At 39.3% G+C, this 22,994-nt stretch overlaps 1 protein-coding gene across 8 annotated transcripts in view; it reads right to left on the bottom strand.

Annotated features, from left to right (window-relative positions):
• Positions 1-891: 891 nt before the first annotated feature.
• The window catches only part of Lmo3 (LIM domain only 3), a 60,571-nt gene continuing 38,468 nt past the window's right edge, over positions 892-22,994 (bottom strand). For all 8 annotated transcript variants that reach the window (XM_021228871.2, XM_021228870.2, XM_040743459.1 and 5 more), the window contains 2 exons: positions 13,144-13,269; positions 892-2,423 (listed from right to left, as the gene is read on the bottom strand). In XM_021228871.2, coding sequence (XP_021084530.1) covers positions 2,318-2,423; positions 13,144-13,269 — 232 coding nt within the window. In that variant the 3' untranslated portion in view covers positions 892-2,317. The remainder of the gene's footprint in view (positions 2,424-13,143; positions 13,270-22,994) is intronic.

Genomic DNA, 22,994 nt, shown 5'->3' on the forward strand with positions numbered 1-22,994 from the left:
CTTCGGGCCAGGTGAACATCTTTTCCCAAGGGTTAAGCAGAAGCCATGTAGAGCCTGTTTGATTTAGGGAAGGCAAGGAGGGCTGAACAATTCCAGAAACAGAGAGAAATTTCTTCCCAGCTGACACATACCTTGATCTGATACAGATAATGTGAAAACCCATTTTGATGCAAAAATCTACGGATCATTTGAAAACCATGTGGACAAACTTTATGGAAACTTTGAGCAACTGCCAAGAGGAGTCAGAAAGGCTAGGAAAACGTCCTGTGTGTCCCCTGCCTTTTCTGTGTGCCTGCCTTCCCTTGCTGAGTCTCCCTTCCCTAACTGTGTGTCCTCTTTAGTAATTTTGTTTGGTATGTTTTAAGCTAACCCTGTTTTATCTTCTCACAAAACACATTTATGGGGCTGAGAGGGAAATAGGAAATACCACGTGGACTCCAACTGAATACTTTTGCAATTTTCCGTCCTACCTCAAGTTTGGAGCAAATGGGACTTGCACACTCTCAGCAGTGAAGCATTTGGAAAATATGCCTATCATTCACTTTTTACAGAACCACTCTTCCCATGAAGCAATAGTCAGATTCTCATGAATTTCCCTAATAAATTTATGTTTCATAATGGTTCAAAGACATTCCCGCATTGTTTGCACTTGATACTTTGGCCCCAGGCCAAGAATGCAGGTAGAACATTTAGTGGCCATCTGTAATGCAGAAACTGGCAGGAAGAATGTGTAACACAAATAAAGGCAGGAGACAGTTCCTGTACAGTGATGAAGAGCAAAATAAGGAAGCCCAGAGTGTGGAGATTGCTTGAGAGCAGATACGGCCCACGGTGCCGGAAAATCAGTTCCACCGCAGAATGCAAAACCAAGACAATGAAGTGTGAGCAGAGGAGGGAACCATATTCTTCATTTTATTTCCTTAATTGCAATTTAATCATTTCCCACAGTTTCTAGAACATTCTTCTTCATTAGCTATCATTTAAATAAGGGGAAAACATTTCACCGTAAAAAGAAAAAAATGAAATGATAGATTTCAGCCCAAATGTTACATAATCTGAGTGGGAAGGTGGCAAAGAACATGAGGCCTGAGACAGTGTTACAAACCAAATCAAAGTGTCCTGAACATGTAAATGGCAGGCAAAACAATACATAATCGCCCAACAGTTCTCAACTTTTTATCAACCCTTTGCCTCTCTTCTATAAGATTCTGTACCTATAATTACATAGCTGTTGACAGATCACTATCCGACTCAAATGCCATCACAGTCTCAATATGCATCGTCCTAAGTTACACTCAAATTCTGTTCAGTGCTGTCAATTCATTAACCACAAAGACGTTAAGCCCCGTCTCCTAGGGAGAAACCTGGACAACATTTATACAAGAGATTTAAAGTTTGAAAAATTGTGTCATAATTGTAGTAACACCTTTTCCATTTAGAGTAACCCTTTGGAAAAATTTTTTACATGCTACCCAAAGGCACTAGTTCACATAAGGGTGTGTGATGGAAACAAAAAGAGAGAGAAGTAGAATAAATCTATAGCGAAGGTAAGGAACACAATAAAGAATATTAAAAGGACATCACTAAGCCTTAAAGTCATTTGAAAAATGGCACTTTTCACGTTGGTATAAAATGAAAGTGCTTCAAAATGAACTCTGTATCAATTGTTTTTAAAGCTGATCTTCAGTCCCCTGAAAATAGGGGGCATCTTGAGAACATGAATACACCAAAATGTAGTAGCCATAAGAAGTGGATGTCGCTAACTGCCTTGCGTGTGTTTATTTTTACTTCGAATGTTGATAGTCTTGCTTTATCTGTGTGTCATCAGTGAGGTTTGCTCTCCAATTCTTACTAGAAAGGTACAGCTCATTGAAAATAGCTGGTAGACACAGAAAGCATAAATATACAGTAAGTTTAAACACTGATTGTACTAAATGCAACAATACAAAGAAGCAAACAAAAACACAAATGGTAACACAATAAAACTGTATTACATTTGTGCTTCAGATATTACAATACATTATATACAATAGTCCAAAATAAACATCTCATGCCAAGTGACACAAAAAATGAATAGCAAGCAAAAAAATCCAGGAATATATACATTACTTTTCTGTCTTTAATAATGAACATTCAACTCTTGAACGGGGGCAATCTCACTACGTACAGATGCGGTCCGCCTTTTCTTCCACATGGCCATCCTGCTGTCCTATCACTACCCTATTTAGTAGGTTCCTGTGTCAATTCTTATATACATGTGTGAGCAAAAAAGATAAAGGATGTAGTGCTTTGTGCTGTCGGGGGTGATGCCGACGGATCAGCGGACCTGCGGTGCGTAACCTTCTTTCATTAGGCCTTCCTCATAGTCCGTCTGGCAGAGAATCATGTTATTCTTCAAGAAAAATTTGTCTCCGACACAAAATCTGAAAGTATACAAGCATAAAGTGTGTAAGATTACTGAAATCCAAATGACTGTCTTAGGAAGTTACTTTTACTATAAAAGTTGAAATTGTCTTATACCACTCATTAACACAACCTTCGAAAGTCACCTTCATGTGTAAATGACATAGAAATAGCAAGGTAGACATTCTGGGCACCAACGATGATATTCCTTATTTCTTCCCTTTTCTCTTTTTCTTTTCTGTACCACACTGGCAAGAAGAAAATATTTGATCCATATACACTCTTACTAAAGTAAAATTGAATATGATATCAATTCTTACTGGTCATGATCATGAACAACTTTATACTGGTCCTTTGTCCAGTTAATACAAACCATAACAGGCATTACAGTGAACCAAAGAATTAGGAAATGGCCCAGATTAAAGTTTTCTATCACAGATTCCCTTTAACTCTTAGAAATTTGGAAGGGCCTACTGTCCAGTGAAAGGTCCCTGCCTGAGTGTCCTGAGACTGAGCTATCTTCTTCCTCCATGGCAAGTTCCCCTGCTATGAAATCGTAATGTCACTTCCTCGAAGGCTTCCCATTAAGACAGAATAACCTGGATGAACTTCCTAATATTGATGTGATAAATAAAACCAGCTCCCAGCAGGAAATCATGAATTTTACTTTATGAAGCATTGCTTAAAGTGCAAGATTGTAATGTCTTTAATAAGTACTCGTTATATATAGTTTCCCAGTGGGTGATACTATGGACACAACTGAGGTCAAAAGTAAATGCTTGTGCTGTTTCCAGTACATTTAACAATAAAGTAAGTCTGGGGAGATCCGTGTGTGTGTATATATATTTAACTGTAACAATTGAATGGGCAAACAGCAGTGTTTGGTAGAGTTGACTGAGAACAACTCTGTAATTATACAGGTCGACCTCTGTGACCTTTAGTGGTGGTCATTCTTTATCAGACAGTCAATTCTGAATGATGATCAGGCAGAAATATTCGTGGATGGGTTAAACAGTGAAGTGAAAGCCACCCTCTAATGCTCTGCAAAGTTAAAGGTTTAAATGAGGGGAACTTGGACTGATTTACATTTGCAAAGATTGGAATTCTAGACAAACAGTGAATCTATTTATTTTCCATCCAGGCAGCTTTGGAAATTTATCCTTATGCTCGCTAAGTAGATAGAAGGGAAAATAGTGTAATAAAAAAAGTAGATTGAAAAGAATTAGCTCCCCTCTTAAAGGAAAATTGGTCTGTTTATTTGTGGAATTTACTTTTCCCCGGGATTACTGCCTACTGCTGATGTTGGTTTAAAGTAGAGGCTCAGCTCTGGTCTTGAAATCCTGGATTTGTTTGCTGCTGCATCTTTTGGACAAGATGCACATTTAAGTTTGGGACTTTGAGTGTATTTTCCTTTTTTTGCTAGATTTAGCCTGTATGCTTTAAATATTGCACTTAAACAGTGATGTTTAGTTCATTGGTTTATATGGATATCAGGAACATGAAGGCATGTTGGATAAATGAAAATATTCTTTTATTTGGACAACCCTTAGGAGCCCAAATTTGGCTTTTATCTTTTATGAAAAATTATGTGAAACAGCAATAAAGACATATTTAATGAGTGTTTAAGAAAGTCTGTTTATATTGCTGCTGAAATTAATTTCAGCTCATTAATAATATAATAACCTATCTGAATGAATACATTCAGCAAAGCATTCCTGTCTGCTTCTTGTTATTGAGCTGGCTTTCCTACAATGCAATTTATCTGAAGACTTCAATATCCATTGTCTTTAACTTTGTTTAATTTCTTATCAGGAACTCAAATTCTAATAGTCATCATATGATGGGATTCTGTCATCCCGTCCTGTCCTGTAGCATCCTGTCATTCTGAGCTCAGAGTCCTTTAAGACAGAATATTTTATTTTGTAGGTGAGTAATATTAAGGTTGTCCTGGGGACTTTGCTGCATGTTCTGCCTCTGTCACATACCTGATGCAGGCCTGGGTGCATGCCACTCTTTCCCTACCTAGATGAAGATGCAGCATCCAACTAGAGGCAGTTACCATGAAAAGCACAGGGAAAGCAGAAAAATCAAACTGCGGGGGACATGCTCCAGATTCTAGCCTTCTACCGTGTCAAAGACAAAGCTTCCCCTTTTGGTCATGTGAAATGTTCAGACTTGTTTCTCACATCCAGCCCAACAGTTCAGTACACCCTGGGCTCCTACCACAATGCCAAGGGCCTGTGTGGGTTGACGCAGCCTGAGGAAATGCGGGCAACTGAAGACACTTCATCTGTTTGTTGGTCCCTGACCACTTCTTTCACCCAGGCCAGGACAACGTGAAGAGTGAATATAAGTTTATTTGTTTGCTAGCTTTCATTTCCTTGCAACGGAGTCTCCCTCTGTTGCTTAGGCCAGCCTACAACTGAAGCACACACTGGCCTCAAACTTAGAGCAATCATCATGCCTCAACCTCGAGAATGCTGCTATTACAGGAATAAACTGCCACACCCACACCTATAATGTTTGCATTGTTGTATTCTCTTGTGCATTTTCATAAATCTAACTGTCACTAGATGAGATATACATATCATACATCCTATTGACTAACTAGTACAGAGAGAGACAGAGAGACAAATGGATTAATTATCTGAAAGTGAGAGAAAATACATCAAAATAGTAAAGTATTCCTTTCTGAAAGGTTGCATAATTAATATCCTAAAAACTGGAAAAGTATATAAATACATTTCAATCTATATGTGAAGGATAAAAATGATACAGAACATGGGTTAAAAGTGTCACAGTCACACCTAACTTAGACAACAATGTAAACAGTGTTGGCAGTGGAGCAGACCATGGCTATGTAATTGAAATCACCATTGTCCCTAAAAAATGTCCCTTATAGGGGCTGGGAAGATAGTCAAGTGCTTGCCACACAAGAATAAAGATCTGAGTTCAATCCCCAGCACACAGATAAATGGTCTGGCATGCTACTTCTTGCTTACTGCCCTAGAACTGAGGAGGCTGAGACAGGAGGATCCCTGTTGCATGCTGATCGCTTGTTTAACTGAACTGGTGAGCTTGAGAATCAATGAGAGACTCTGCCTAAAACAATACAGTGGAGAGAACACTGCCACAGAGGACACTTGCCGTCAGTCTCTGCTCCCCTTCCCCCGCCAGGCACACCCACATGTGCACTCATCCACATATAAGTGTTCAAGCAGACAAGATGCAGGAGTGCATTGCACACATGTACATACACACACTCAAACGTATTACAATCAAATATACAGACATGAAGAAATTAGAAAATAACAATGTAGCTATTGAATGCTCAGCAAAGTAAGTGGTAACTTTAATTTAGCAAGGTAAAGCTAATTTCCAACATCATATAACCTGCTTCTTATGGATTCAACATTTTTAGATTTAAAAAAATCACTTTGAATGTGGTGATGGCTAAAGAATGTTGTAAGTTATTAACAGGTTAGATTAAACCTCGTGAACTCCCACTCATCATCTTCCTAGCCATCCAGTCGGAAATGCTTGTGGGATGGTCAACTCTATTAGTTTTATCCTCCTTCAAAAATTACTAAAAAAGGAAAAAGGATGTCAATTAGGTTATTAACTAATCTAATGTTCATATGTGGAAATTCAGAATGCATTTAATTTTAAGCTGAGGATGAGTCTAGCTGACTTCAGAGAGTTTTTTCAGTTCTGGGAAGCGTAAGAATGAAGTGTAATTAATTTTAGAACTTCTGTTCTAAAATGGGGAGCAGTTCCCCTTTTATATTTTTATTGACTCTTTGAAAATTCAGCACAATGTATTTTAAACATTTTCTCCCTCTTGGTGTCCCCTTGCCTCCCTCTCAAGTCTCCCACCCCATCCAGTTGGAGCAGGTTATCAATCTGGTATGTATTCCCAACATTTCTATTTCTCACTCAGCATTCGTATCCACTAAAGGACAGCGTGTTTCTTACAGCAGTATTCAGCAAAAGGCATTTGCCAATCCCTACACCTGTGGACAAATGTCCTGTTTTTCTCCCATTGACAGCCCAAGTGTCATTGCATATCTCACTCCTTACAATCCTTTCAGCATCGATCCATATCCTGAATCCTGCTACAAATTATTCAAAGTCAACTCTACCTTAGCCCTGCAGGATCAATTTATACTTACATATTCTTAGTCAGAAAACACCATGCTCTTCTGAAATCTGTCTGCTCCAGAAAGGAAAATCCTGATTTGCTTGGTTTAAATCTTGAGTTGATCACTCACTATCTTGAGCAGAGACTTAAGTTTTTCTGTACATCTTCTATGTCTGTATAATGTTACCTTTATGTACATTTTTAGGGCTGACCATCTGTCATTGGATAACCAACAAACTGGTGTGCTCTTCCTAATGGAAGACTATTTCTCTTGCTCTAATCTTTCCTTAGTTACTTGTAGTTCTTTGGATCTGGTTGAGGCCTCTTGGGCTTTCCCAACTCAATGTTAGCATGTCTATTGTGTGTGCAATTAATGACAACCTTTTCAGTCTGTAATTATATGTAATATACATGATAGGAATATGTATTTAATTATATATATATCAACAATTAATGAAAGGAAGATGGATTTTAAAACAAGCAAAGAAGACTATATGGAAGAGTTTGGAGGAAGGAAAAGGAAGGGGAGAATGATATAATTAAAATCTCAGAGAAATAACAAAAAAAACTTCTGCACTCCTATTTGTTTGCCTACCCCAGAGGCTCATATAATCATCTTCATAATGGTCATTTTGGGAATTAAATGACACTGCTATGCATATATATATATATATATATATATATATATATTAAAAGCAATGAAACTCATGTAGGTGTCTATCTCCCTGGCCCCTCTCTGTCTCCCTTTCTCTGAGTCTCCCTCCCTCCCTCCCTCCCTCCCTCCCTCCCTCTCTCTCTCTCTCTCTCTCTCTGCACGTGGATATTACTGAGTATGGAGGGAAGCTCTCAACTGCAATGCCACTCTTCAAGAGCCGTCCACGAATCTTTTTGAGACAGAATCTCTCACTGAGACACAAGACACACTGATTTGGCTAGGCAGACTGTTCAGGGAGCCCAAGGAATCTTCTCATGTCCACCTTCCCAGTTCTGGGATTACAGACTTGTCTCCATAATGGTTTTTGCTGTTTTGTTACATTATGCAGCTTTTGGAGCCGGAATGCAGGACAAAATTCCAAACTGGTAATCATTTTACCAACTTAGTCCTGTCCCCAGCCCAACTAGGAACCTGGAGACCTCTTTCTGAAAACTAAATATATTGGCCCCTGAACTTGAAAAAACAAAAAACCAAATGAATGTCTCTTCCCTCAGCAGAGACCTAAGTCTGTCTGATTAAGCTCTTCTGTGAGTCTCTGATATCTTGCCTCCCCCAGAGTGCTGAACACATTGAGTTTCTTAAAGAACCCAGATTTTATTCACCTCAGCTTCCACAAGCCTAGCATTGTTTCAGTCCTTAAAACAGAAAAGCAAATGTCGAGCCAGAGGATCAGCTCCAGGGGTCAACGTGTTTGCTCCTGAATTTGATTCTCAGAATCCGCCGGGTGGAAGAAAGTAGACGACCAACTCCCACATGTTATCCTGTGACTTCTGAACACGTGCTGTGGTACACACATGCACACACAGCAGAATATGAGCATGTGTGAAATGTTTTCAAATTAAACACCACAAAAAAAGAAAAAGAAATGTTATGGAGATTGTTTACCCCCTTTTGTTCCCAGGTCATTATGCTGTGGAATAATCTTTTTGTACGCTGTGAAGATGTGTCATTCTGATTGGCTTAAGGAAAAGCTGAATGACCAATAGCTAGGCAGGATTTTCAGGGCAGAGAGGATGCTGGGAAGAAGGGCAGAGACACCAGGGACACAGAACGAGCTGGATGGGCTTTACAAAATAAAGTTAAGATAACTGAGCCACATGAAAGAATGTAGGTTAAGAGATATGGATTAATTTAATTTATAAAACTAGTTAGAAACAAACCTAAGTTATCAACTGAGCTTTCATAATTAACAAGAAGTCTCTGTGTCAGGGCTTGGGACCTGGCTGTGATCATAAACTAAGTTACAGAATGACTTTTACCCCAGTTTCCTCCCTTTTTAAAGGCAGACACTTTTATAGTTAAAATACAGGATCTACGTTTTTAATCATGTATTGCTAGAAAAGGCAAAGACCTGCACATGCCAGTCTTACTGCTTTGTGTCTCTCTGTGTGTGCACATGCATGTGCAAATTCATGTGTGTGCACATGTTCGTGTGCATACATACTACTTTTTGTGTGTGTGTGTGCTCATCTACTGGTTTTACAAATATGTATAGAAGTCAGAGGTGGACACTGGGTGTCCTGTAGTACTCTCCTCATTATTTATTGTTGTTACTATCAAGAAATCCTTGGAATGTTCTTTCAATTTCACAAAAAAATGGGAGTCTTTTTTTTAGGGGGTTTATATGTAAGTACATGCGTAGAGGTCAGAGAACAACATAAGGAAGTCTATGCTGTGGATTTCGAGAATCACACTCAGATTCTCAAGCTTGGTGGTAAGTGTTTTTATCTACTCAACCGTCTTGCTGGACCTTCTTTTCTTTTATGATAGTCTCCCCATGATTCTGGAGTTCTCAGATTCAGCTAAAGGGGCAAGCCCACAAGCTCCATGGGACTACCTATTCCTGTTTCCCCAACACTAAGATTACAAATGTGCAGCCTCTCGTATGAATTTTTATGTAGGTGTTGTGCATCTAATTCCGGTCTTCTTGCTACCGAGGTATGCACTTCACCTTTATTTCATGAGAATTCTCACCACCCCTATTACTACCATTTTAAAAATATTTGGAAATGCTTTAGGTCTTCATATTTTGACTTAAAAGTTTAGATAAAATGGGGTCAAGCAGCAGAGGTCTGTCATGCTTATCACTGGGGGTGGCGGTGGAGGAGATGAGGCAGAAGGATCCCAAGTTCAAGAACTGTATAGGCTATAGAGTGATTTCATAACTAAACTGAAAAACTTAGTGTTCCTTCTCTCCAACGAAAAGGAAAAAAAGGGCTTTGGGCATAGTTCAGTGGTAGAGTGCCTATCAAGAATGTATGAGGATCTGGGTTCAATCCCCTGGACTGTGAAGATAAATAAATCCATACAATAAATACACACTTAAAAACAAAATTAAGGTGAATACTGAATAAAATTGATATACTCCTATAATTCCATTAATTGAAATGTTGGCAGAGTTTGCTTAAGGGGAAATGCCCATGAATGACCTCTTTCCTTTCTGTTTTTCTGGGAAAAACAAAAGTGTTGGGACAAGGCTTTGCATAGGCTTTGTCAGGACATGTCCACACTGCATGTGTCCCCACAGCAAAGTTCAGTGGAAGAGGAGCATCTCCATCTTGGAACCCTTCTGTGTTCAGGGTGGACCACATCTGTGAGCTCTGCTTGACTGATGAAGATGAGTTGACTTCCTGCATTGAGGAAGTTTGTCTTGTAAGGACCACAGTGACAAGACAATCACCAAGTGCTAATTGTGCATAACCAGTGCTAAAGATATGCAGCCCCTTTACGGCAGGTAATAAATGGAGCGGACATTGAAATGTATTAGGTGCTTTTGTAATGAGGTTGGAATGGTGTTTTGCAGCCATAAGAATGCAAGTGGTTTTTAGAGTCAAAATTTAGGAGTGTTTTGTCTTACTTGACTGAGTTCCACTGAGCAGACAGATTTAATTGTGAATGTAACTTTTTATTTCCATGATGAAATAAAACTGATCTATGATTTGTAAATAGCATTAACTACCTTCAATTACTTTGTATCATAATGGGATTTAGACTGAGTTTAGCACTTGAACGATGCTTTCATTTTCAGTGCAGTATGTAGATAAAATATGGAAGCCTGCCCTAGTAGGTGAATGGACATAGGGCATAAACAGTTCCCAGAGGAGGAAAATCTGAAGGGCTACAAGTCAGCAAATAAACACCAATTAAAAATTATAATCAGGTAGTGGCTTTCATCTCTGAAGGTGACAAGAATTTCTTTCTAAATAATAAGTCCCAGTGTCAGGGCGAATGTGTGAGATCATAAACAAATTTGGTGCAGGAATAATAGGTATGAAGATCATTTGGTCAATATTTACCCTAAGCTTTCAAATTGTTGTAGTCTTTGACTAACTAATTATACTCCTGTGAACTTTTCCTGACACAGGTCTGAATATTTGTCTGCTCAAAGAGTCGGTATTTTATTGATGATACAAAATGTACTATAGAAATAACCAAAGCATCAGACCACATCATGTAGACTTAATACTAACGATAAAGATGAATGCAAAACAGCTTAAGATATCTTAAAGTAAATTTTAATGGCAAGCAAAAAGGTAAATAATAGAGATTGAATGGAAGAGTTAAAGTGTCACACATTAAGCTGCTCCCCTGTTAAATTGCTTATCATGGTATTACATTAATTCATTCTGTGCATTTTTATCATCTCTTTAATTCCTCTCAGACACACCCAGATCTCTCAGCTCCCTCCCAATTTCATGACTGATTTCTGTTACTGCTTCTGTTACTCCTACTGCTGCTGCTTTTAGACAAGAGGCTCGCCATGTACTGCAGACTTGCAACTTGCTGGGTCTTCCTTCCTGAACGCTGAGATTATACAAGCAGTCACCCTCACGTGGGAGAGTCCTATTACTATCTTTTATTCTGATTAAACATCAGCATATATTGAAAAGTTACACACAGCTTATCATGTACACATAGGAAAAAATCATGGGTAGCTATATACTAAAACACTGGTTTCTTTTTGGATAGTGAAGGCTGGAGTTGTTTCTCATTGTTAAATTTTCTTCTGGAAATATGTAAGCTCTTCTGAGTAGAGCAGATGTAGAAGATGCTTCTTTTGGGTTGCTTGTTATTGCTCCCACCATCATTGAATCAACCTGTCAAGTGAACAGAGGTATTCTACCAGTGTGGCTAACATGCCTTTAACACGTTCAAGTGCATACATGTGTGTCTGAATGGATGTGTGGGTGTTTGTACTTGTATGTTTCCATATTTTTATAAAAGGTAGCATGTGAGTTTGTTAGTTTGTTGTAGGCTAAGCATCACCTTCAACTGATGTCTTTGTTGACATAAAACATTTGTCTGGAAGAATCAGGACCCTTGAAGGTACCTAGGTTACTGCCTTGGCAATATGTTGAATTACAGTAGGCAATATTCTAAACTCCAAAATTTGGCAAGAGACTCTATTGAGTTATCAATTTTATAGAAATACCAAGTCATTGGGGTATAATTTGGACAGGGTAAAATATAAATATAGAAGGAATGATTTTTGAAAAAAGTATTCAACATTTAGTGAAAATTATTTTACTTAACTTCCATACTTTGCAAGACAAGCATTTGTTTTTCTATTTTGTTGACACAAAATTGTAGCAACTTAGAGATATTAAATAACATATTAAAAAACACAAAGCTAATAATTTAGCCAATACATGGTGGGGCCAGGTTTTGAATCTCTTTTCACCACAAACATCATTTCCTAATATTTCATAGGGCCTCATGAAGAGACTTTGAGTCAACCAGGACTTTCTAGAGAAAGTTATGTAAATTGAGAACCCAAAGCAATATTCATTGACGACACACTATATGGACATTTTCCCAGAGATGCTATATATTCTCGAATTCTAGCAAGGGTTTTATAATTTTCAATACTGTAGTTTTTATATGCATTGTTTTGCCATTTTTCTGTTTGTTTGTTTGTTTGCTTTTTGAGACAGTGTCTCACAATGTAGCACCAACTGCCTTAAAACTTTCTATGTAGACCAGACACATCTTGAACTCACAGAGATCTGCATTCCTCTACCTCTGAAATACTGAGATTAACTGTGTGAACCAGCATATTTATAATATTCCAAAATCTGTATTGCCTATGCAGAACAGGGTGTAGCCATAGAGTAAGTTCCATGGAGTGGTATAATTTTTGATAAAGAAAAAGTAAAGGATTTGTTATACTTTTTGTTTGAAAGAGTTTTGAAATTGATTAATCAAGTGTTACAAATGTAGAAACTGGATCTAGAGAGATGATGTAGTTATCTCAAGATTGCATAGTCAGTTTGTAGCAGAAGCCAGGCTACAACTTAGCTTTCTAGACATCTGTGCAATATTCTTTCCTTTGTTGTCTTTACAATGCTGATAATTATTTAAGTATTAGCTTTATGTGTCTTCCTTCTCAAAGAGATTGGAGGTAGCTAAGAGTGTATAGAGATCATGCTTAGAATTTCACAGAAGCCAATAAATGGGAAATTGAGAAACACAAACAAGATGAAACCAAACTTCTTGTTATCAATTCTTTGTTTCTAAAAGAATCACATGATAGGTAAAAGGTGGAGGTGTGTGTGTGTGTGTGTGTGTGTGTGTGTGTGTGCCTGCCACAGCACATGTGAAGAAGTCAAGAGGACAGATTCTGGAATGATGGATCTTGAAGTCAGTAGAAGTATTTCTGTGTCCAGCTGCTGTCACATAACACCTTCTTCTGAAGCTAGTCTAAAGAGCTCTCTCTGCAGTGGTTTGTTTCTGGTATTGAGTGTCCATTTGCAGAACCCCAGAATGTTGAGATTAATTGGCCTAACAAAGTGGACTGTGATCATTCCCACCTATTAAATCAATACCCAGCCTAGTGAGTGGCATCGTTTGGGGAGGTCAAATTAAATGTACTAAACGTACTCACCTCTGGTTGCAAAGCTGACAGGCAAAGCAGTCCAGGTGGTACACATTATCCTTGGCACGCATCACCATCTCAAAGGCAGGGATGAGCTTGCTACAGGCAGCGCAGTTTCCCGTTACACCAAACAGCCTAGAACAATAAACATTTTCTTTTTCAACTTAGGAAAACCTGGGTTTGCAACCTGAGAAGCTGTGAATCCATGCTTTGAAGCCATCCATACACAATGCCTTATGATGTTTATAGATGAGTTTTATCTGAGCTGAATACGTATTTTTCCACAATACATCCTACCTTGACCTCTCCAGATGAAAATTGCACCTCATTTTAAGAGGAAAGGAAAAGACAAACACATTAGGATGTTTACACATCTGCAACAAACAGAAGTCAATGGGGTAAATTTGCTAAACAAACAAAAAAAACCAAAACCAAAACAAAACCAAACAAACAAAAACCGCTTGCTTGCTGGAGTATCAATATAAAAGCAGTATAATCAGACCTTAATGTTACATGGTAGCATTTTAGTGAAAAAGAGCCCTGTGTGTCTGATGCGCTCCTCTTTGACATCTAATTACTAAAAGGCTCGCCAATGACATTAAAGAGCACCTATGAACAAGCCACTTAAGTCATTCTAACATACGGAGGTGCGTGCATGTTCCGGCCCTATAGAACAGTTACAGCTGTGATTATGTACTTCAGGTAAGACATTCCAGTAAATGAGGCTATGAGCTGTACACAGCCAGTTCAGGAGCTGAGCTGAAGTATACTATCAAAGTTAATGCAATAATCTGGGAAAATGTACACACACACACACACACACACACACACACACACACGCACGCACGCATGCACACACACACACACACACATCTGCACATACATCTCTTATTTGATAAGACTTACAAATCAGTACCAAAAGGGTCTTAACATGGTATGAGATGAGGACAGAATGTTTTTTCTATCTGCATTGGTAGTATTTAAAGCAAGTTTCTTTAAAGTTGTAAATGGTGGTGAAAAGCTATTATGAACAATATTTTGTGCACAGTGGTTAAGGACTTTTTTAAAACTAGGGAATGAGCTCAGAGAAAAACAGCCCATCTGCCAGCTTTCTTTTTTCTCCAGCATCAGGCTGACGGCAGAAAAAATATAATGGTTCTCCTGGGAAGGATGAAATTAAAAGCAGTTCGAAACTAATGAATTCAAAGGTGCTATGGAGAAAGCTTGTTTTGGTTATAAAAAAGCACTACCCAAAGTCTCAGCCTTTCATTGTATTGAATTTTAGGATTATACACAAACATGCCTGAAACTCGTCCCTTCCTCTAAACTCCAAAGGTCCTTGCTTAAGGTGAGCATATCCATTTTCAATTTATAACCATTTCCTGTTATGGAACTAACGGTGACACTTGGACAGGGTTGTCACAGCGATGCCCGAGAGTCTGACAAAATGTGGCACAGATTCTCATGTGCCTGTTTTTATTAGGCTCTTTCTTCAAAAACACTAGCCTCTTGAGGAAGAAACAGCAAACACCTCCTAAAGGGCTTCCCAGCGTTGCTTGGGCACCAGCTACAGAAGCTAACAGGCTTTGCAACAAGATTACATTCAAGATGCATAAATCCTTATCTTCCTTAAATACTGTTTAAATTTTTAAATGCTCATCTTGCTGGATGCACACACCTATATTCCCAGCATTCTTGGGAGGTGGAGGCAGAAGGATCAGGAGTTCATGGTCAGCCTCACCTACATAGTAAGTTCAAGACCAGCCGGGGTGATAGAAGGTATCTGGCATAATCCTTACAGTCACCGTTCACAATTCACGTCTTCAAAAACAGGTTTCCTTTAAAAAGGACTTCATGGAACAATGAAATGCTGTGGGTCTACTCCCAGCATCATTAAAAATGAAACCAGCACAAAGCAAAGCTTTGATCTTTTCCCTTTCGCTTTTTGATTTTTCTTTCTGTGTGATGCGTTTCATTATGGGGCTCAGGCTGGTCTTGAACTCCCAGTCCTCAGGTCTCAGCCTCCTGAGTGCTTGGATCACAGCTGTCTACCACCATGCCTGGCTTCATCTCATTCTTTTCTGGGCAGAAGTCCTAGTTCCTTGTATCATGGCACATTTACCTCTGAGTATACTTCATATCATTTATTCAGAGGTCACACATTACTAACATGTGTAATTTGTGGCTTCTGTTCCCTTGTATTTTTAAGAAATAAAGAAACTCGGAGAGTTTCTATTATATGCATATCACTATGTTTTTGCATATAAAATCTTACTAATATGAGATAAGGGTATTATTAGGAATTACTCAGATTTCCTCACACCTAATAAACACACACACACACACACACACACACACACACACACACGCATACAATACCATTTTGAAATTCTGGACATAGTTTCCCCCAATTTCAATTGCTCTTGCTAGCTGAGCATTTATCAGCTACCTGATTAGAATTTGTTTCCACACAAACCATTGATCATCAGCCTATTACTAGGCAAATGACAGTTAATTACCCACTACATTAACCACTGGGACCTGAGACCTGCTTCTGCTGCCATCAGTCAACATGATAAATGTGGCAAGTTCAGTAATGCATGGCCAGCCCTGAGCTGCCTGCTATACTGTGAGCAACCCTCAATCTCACTTCCAGGCCCAGGAAAATCTATGGCAATCTGCATAATTACAAGCTCTGGGTTAATAACAGACAAATGATTTGTTGCATCTAAACAAAGTCCTTGGAATGGTCCCAGTCTCTGGTGGCTTCTGTACAGCGTTCTGCCACCAGTACACTTTCCATGACAATGTGCACAAAACAGCTCTCTGGCGTTGTAGCCTTCCAATTTGTTGCCCCCCAATTTATGGATTCTGCATATGTGATTTTTAATCATTAAAGCACTCTTGAAGCAATATTATCTTAATTATTCTCTGCTGTAACCAGGGGATTAGGCTTCAGATAAAATTTTCTTCTCCCGTGCACATTCCTTGCCTCGCTGGAGGCTCCATCAGTTTCCATCTACACCTGGACTCTGAAATCCTAATGATGAATTATTGCCCCTTTTCCTAGGAGGGCGAACCTTACAAGGGAGCATTTTACAGAACTGTCAGCTCACAGACTGAGTGCGGAGATGCGGAAATCTGATCTAATTTACTGCAAAACGATGCATTTGTTAGACTTTTCCCTCAGTTTTTGTCCCAGGATCAAGAGCTCATTCTGTGGCTGTCCTCGTTTTCTTGGTTTTTCTCTGGGGGCTGTGGGGATGAACCCCAAGGTTCTCTGTACAAAGAAATGAAATTATATATATATATATATATATATATATTTTAAGCATGATAGTAGTACCCTTTGGTAACTATTGCATTTGGATTCTCCAACAAATATACTTTTCACACAGCAGTTGAACTTAAGGTATTTTTGTTGAGGTCCTCAGTTACGCAATAGATTTCAGGTGTATCTGGGAAATATTCAAGAAGAGCCTCTTAGTTACAAGATCCCTTTAAACAAAAGACCATCATCCAAGGCATCGTTTTGAACCTCCCTGATGCTGTTCACTCACTCGTTTATGAGGCTGACTGACACTCTTGTTTGTAGTGCTTATGCCACGATCTCATCATCATCTAAGAGAAGGGCCTGCATGCTCTTTCTAATACATTAGAACAAATGGACCTTTATTTAAAAACCTGTCATTTTGAAGTTTAGATCCAAATAAATCATGCTGCACCAGTTTGTGAATTTATGGTGAATGAAAACAAGAGACTGACTGGTTTCTTTCACTTGTTTCAGGAAATCTTAGAGCCTGTTCGGGCACAGCTGGGTTAATTGGCCTCTTTATGGGCTAGGTTGTCCCATAACATTTATATTCATAATAGGCATTAAACAATATGGCTATCATCCTGTGGATGACATACCATCAAAAGTTAGCTTGCCAGACAAAAAGTGACAAGCGTCACAGGTACCACATCCATGCCTATCACCATTTCTAAACACCCAAAAGATACTTGTATTCCTTGTCTATTCCAATTTTTGCTTTCTCTACCTGGTACTAACAATCTATAAACAGAGAAGACAAAAACCAAACAGACAGCTTGCATATGGAACAGCTCAACTTATCTGTGCACTGGGTGATGCCTCCATACAGGGAGATATTCAGGAATTCTGCGAATGCTTAGTCAATATCTGTGTCTATGTTTTTTAAAGTCATCAAGGCAATTCTGCATTTTTATTAAATGCTCAACAGCTTTGGTGACAGTGCTGTAATTCAGGTGGCTTATAGTATACTCATTTCCAAAGTTCCTGGTAGGCAGGAGCTAGAGTAAACCTCAAGACATATAATCATTTAACATAGCAATAATAAATGTGGTTTACAACAGGCATTGGAAAAAACAAGTGCTCATTTTATGAGTGTCTTTTCATTCACAGCACCAGATGTTTCTATGGATTTTTCCAAAACCAGGTCAGTGGCTCACATCACTAAGTCAAATTTCCCCAAGTTATGAAACGCATAGTATTTGATTCAAATTAACTTATTGTTTGGGAGAAAATACACATATAAATAGTGTTGCAATAAGCCTCAATTCTGAACAAAGAGAAAAATTTTTTCCTCCAGCTAGGTACTTAGTCACACCTGAATGTAATGTTAAGGATTCCTTTTAATCTTCAGGATGAGACTAGATTAATTATCATCACATGCCTAGAAACCCTTTCTCTGTAGAATAACTAGAAAGGAACAGAGAAAGGTGGTCCTGCTTTCCACAGGTACAACAGAGTGATCAACTAGAAAGGTCCTCCAGTTTGGACTGCAGTCTGGCGAGTTTGTCTGAGCCTTGATACCAATAGGAATGGGACTTTCCCATAGACCTAGAAGGAAGATGGGCTTTTCGTCTCCTGTAAACACACTTTTCATCACCTTTCCAAGTTCACTTCTTAAGCCAAGATAGGGAGGTCTGGGAAATGAACCCCCTTTCAGCTTCCCATCCTTTAGAACTTGAAAAAATCTCACCCCTGCAAAATGGTGAAGAACATAGAGCTTACTTAGTCCTCTCTTGTAAGGTCTTCACATCAGTTTAACGTTGCGAAGATGAGGATGTTGTGAGAGTTTAAAATCAATAATGCCAGAAAACACTAAACATGTCAAACTAAAAGAGGAGGACATACGATACACTTGGCATTATCTGAACCCCATTCCTAATTTGGCTTTGGTTTGTTTCCAATTAACGGTACACACCGGTGCACAGAGGTGTTGCTGCTCCCTAAAGGTAAGCAGAAGAGCTGAGAGGCTGACTGCATGTTAATGGCATGAGCATGCATCCTGCTTAACGAGCACTTGGGGTTATTTATTGACTACATCATGCATGGTATCACGAAGCATTTGTACTTTATGCCGCTTATAACTTGTCTTAAGTTCAGCCTTTGTTTGCAGTACTTTTTCAATTAGCATACATTGATTAGGGGTATGGGAAAGTTCTAGGCAGTCTGGATAGGACACTACAGCAGGGATGATTTAGGCTTCAGGCTCACTGAGTTTGCTTTCAGTATTTTCAATACTGTCACTCTTCTACTCTAAGCTCAGTTCAACCCTGTGTGTCCTTGAATCATGCAGAGTAACACCGAAGAGCAAGGTACTCTACTCTCATCACAGATCACTTGGTGATCACCAGCCCCTGTCTGCCAGACACCGAGGGGACTTACAATGCCAGACACTGAGGGGACTTACGGTGTCAACTCATGTCCACTTGTTTTAACAAAATCAGCATGGGTAGAATAGAAATAGCTAGGTTGAAAATAATTTCTACATTTTAGGGGACAATATCTGAGTTTTCTAATTCTTGAGATCTAGTCTTAGTCATGTTGGCAACAAAAGGTAGTGTAAAAGAATGCCAATGATTTGAAGATTCAGCTCCACAGTTGAGCCATGTATGCACCCAGCACTAGAGGGAAAATTCAAAGGGAATGTTAAAGTTAAGTTGGGAAAGAGATTTTGATGAAAGTCACTGTCAACGTTTTCTCTAGGTGCAGTGTTAGACAGAGAAAAAAAACAGCACAAAAGAATATTCAAGGAATCCCTGGTTTACCATTAAACTCATATGAGATTTGTAGGACTCTAGCGTTTCATCTGTACAGAGCAGATCTTTCCTACCGTTTCTACTCCAGCCTGGGTCTGTGATTCAGTCTAGATTGTTTTAGCCTTGAAATAGTCCAGAAAAGCAGACTGGAATAGCAACAAACACTCTACATCTTGTTTGTAGGGTTTTTAGTTCTGTTGTAGAGATGGTGCTTATCCTGTTTGTAGGGTTTTTAGTTCTGTTGTAGAGATGGTGCTTATCCGGTTTGTAGGGTTTTTGGTTCTGTTGTAGAGATGGTGCTTATCCGGTTTGTAGGGTTTTTAGTTCTGTTGTAGAGATGGTGCTTTCCTTACCTACATCCAACTGATGCATGAGCCAAGCCAGCTACCCATTTCCTCTCACGTCTGTGGTGAGGCAGGTACGGCATCCAGCACTTAAGGCTATGTGGATTCAGCCTGTACTTTTAGACTTGGTATGTGACTAGTGTTGAGTTTTGTCACACACAATCACAAACCACTTTATGAATTCTTTGAACAATATTTATTGAATGTGGAGATTATGAACTTTAGGATGCACTGTATTGAAGAAAAGATTTTATGACAAATTTCATCTTTAAAAGAAATTTCCTTTTGCTACCAGGAGTGTTGCTATATGGGGTTTTGATTTGCATTGGACTTTGTGTGTCTGTTGCCTGAGTTTTCCTAATACTTCCAGACACATGTCAATTATAACTTTCAAGCAAATGGAGAGCTATAAATTTTTTAAACTGGGACTGATCCTAGAAATTTCTTCTCTTTGTTTAAAGGTGAAGACTAAACACAGGCTGGAGATTTGCACATATAGGCTAACAGTGTGAGTCATGATACCTTAACCTATATAACCTGAGTGAATGACAATACCCCAATAATTCTTATCAGTTTCAGACAGTTGAGTGTTATTATTTTCCCAACGTTTTATTGTTTCATTCCACAATGATACAGCAGAACAAATACACAAACGCAGCAGGGTGATGCTCTGACTGCCTTGTCCTATCATAGCTCTTGTACAGAGAGAAAAGATATTCCATGTCTACAAGGGGAAGATGTACAATCAAGCACCACACGAACATGAATAATTTACCTCTCCTCAACCTAAACTTGTCTCTCTCCCTGTACTATTCTGCATTTCCCTGTTAAAAAGGACCACAGAAGGGATGGGGAGATGACTCAGTCAGTAAAGTGCTTGTTGAAAAAGCATGAGAACCAGAGTCCAGATCCCACCACTCATGCAAAAAGTAGGGCTCAGTGATGCTTGAGGCTCTGAGTCTTATGCTAAACATCCATTCTTAATAATCACATGCCAGGTTCAGAGAAATTTCAGAAAACACCTTATGTAAACACCTGGCCTCTGTACACACACATGCATGCACAAACACCTGGCCTCCATGTCCCCCATATGCTTACACACACACACACACACACACACACACACACACACACACACACACACACACACACACATGAGTAGGACAAGAAAAGGCTGCTATGAACAAGTCTCTAGGCCTGGGATCTGTCAGAAGCATATGACCAGCTATAGTCCTTTGTCTCCTTCTTCACATCTGATTGTTAAAAGTTGCGGAAACTGTTTAAATGCTACACTTTTGTTTTTAACAAATCACTGTGGGTTTTTCCTCACAGCTCCTCTCTAAAGCCTCCCGAGCAGGTGTTAGGGCTGTTTAGATCAGTGCAGCAGCCCCTTGGGACAAACTGTTCAGAGGAAAACAAAATTGAATATTTTTCTCTCAACATTTGGTGAGGATAACATCTCTGGGCAAATGCGACAATTGTATCCGCAATTCATGGAATCACAAAATCTAAGAATAAAAGTGTGTCAAGCTTGTTTTTTGTTGTGATGCTGAAAAGACAAGCTTTTGCACAGTTGTAGATATAGTTATGGAAACAGAAAATGTTAAGCGGAATAGAAGAATATCATGAAAACAAAGGAAGCGCATGTGAACTATAACCAGAAATAGTTTAATTTTTTAAAACTATTTTATTTTATCTTAAAACTACAGTCTTTCTGTTCTAATTATAACATATTTATAATAAAAGGCAGAACAAATAGCCAAAACAATATGTATACCTGTGGTCTGTGGTTATAGATCAGTAGAGGAATACCTGTCTGGCATGTGCAAGGCCTTGGGTTCAAGTCTTAGAACGACTAAAATTAAAATACGCTAATATGCCTGTAAGTATATTTTAGTGTTTTAGTTGGTTTGTTTGTTTGGTTGGTTTGGTTTGATTTTTTGAGACATGGTTTCTCTGTGTAGCTGGTGCTGTCCTGGAACTCGCTCTGCAGAACAGGCTGTCCTCAAACTTAGAGATCCTCCTGCCTCTGCCTCGCCGGGGCTGCGATTAAAGGTGTGCTCCAGACTGCCTTGTCCACCCTACTTTCTCAATATCTTCTTTTCAGAGAAGTCAGGGAAGCTGTAGTGGAACTCAATCAATTCTATGCAGGGTTAGCACAGGGCAGTAAAAGCCACGTGGAAGGTACTCTCTGGAATTTTAATAACAAAAGTTTTAAGAATTTTTAAGTTCTAGTCTATTTTATTACAAGTTTGAGAAAGCTTTGTCTACCGAAGCCTGGAGACATCTTTCTAGTGAAAACTTAAAAAAGGAAATGCCACTTTCCTAAAGCATCATTGAAGCCCTTTGATACCTTCCCAGATGTTTTCAAAACCCATAATTTCTTCTTTCTTAACTTTTCTTCTCACGCTTTTCTTTTCGTGCATCATTTATAAAAGTTTCAAATAAGAACCTTACTTGGAAATATTATTTTTACCCTCTCATGACTGATTAATTTCAAATAAATGAAGTTTTCACCAAGAAATAGAAACCAGAAAAGGAAAAGATACAGCAAGGCTAGGAAGTCTCCTTGGTAAACTACTAGTTTACCCCGAGGAAGACTTTCCTTTTCAACCTTGTCAAAGAAGCCATGAATGTTTCCACACTTCAGCTTCAACATGTTTCAAAGAATCACCCTTTTATCCGGGTACTACACCCATCTTCCTAATCCGGGTACTACACCCATCTTCCTAACCCGGGTACTACACCCATCTTCCTAACCCGGGTACTACACCCATCTTCCTAACCCGGGTACTACACCCATCTTCCTAACCCGGGTACTACACCCATCTTCCTAACCCGGTACTACACCCATCTTCCTAACCCGGGTACTACACCCATCTTCCTAACCCGGTACTACACCCATCTTCCTAACCCGGTACTACACCCATCTTCCTAACCCGGGTACTACACCCATCTTCCTAACCCGGTACTACACCCATCTTCCTAACCCGGGTACTACACCCATCTTCCTAACCCGGGTACTACACCCATCTTCCTAACCCGGGTACTACACCCATCTTCCTAACCCGGGTACTACACCCATCTTCCTAACCCGGGTACTACACCCATCTTCCTAATCCGGGTACTACACCCATCTTCCTAACCCGGGTACTACACCCATCTTCCTAACCCGGGTACTACACCCATCTTCCTAATCCGGGTACTACACCCATCTTCCTAATCCGGGTACTACACCCATCTTCCTAATCCGGGTACTACACCCATCTTCCTAATCCGGGTACTACACCCATCTTCCTAATCCAGGTACTACACCCATCTTCCTAATCCAGGTACTACACCCATCTTCCTAAAGTACCACTGAGTGACACCGGCAGTACCGATGCAAACCTCATTTGTTCTGATGCAGAACAAATCTTTCCACACAGAGGTTCTGAATTAGAGATCGCT

Source organism: Mesocricetus auratus, unplaced genomic scaffold, assembly GCF_017639785.1.
Source record: "Mesocricetus auratus isolate SY011 unplaced genomic scaffold, BCM_Maur_2.0 Super-Scaffold_100001, whole genome shotgun sequence".
In the NCBI taxonomy this organism is placed as follows: domain Eukaryota; kingdom Metazoa; phylum Chordata; class Mammalia; order Rodentia; family Cricetidae; genus Mesocricetus; species Mesocricetus auratus.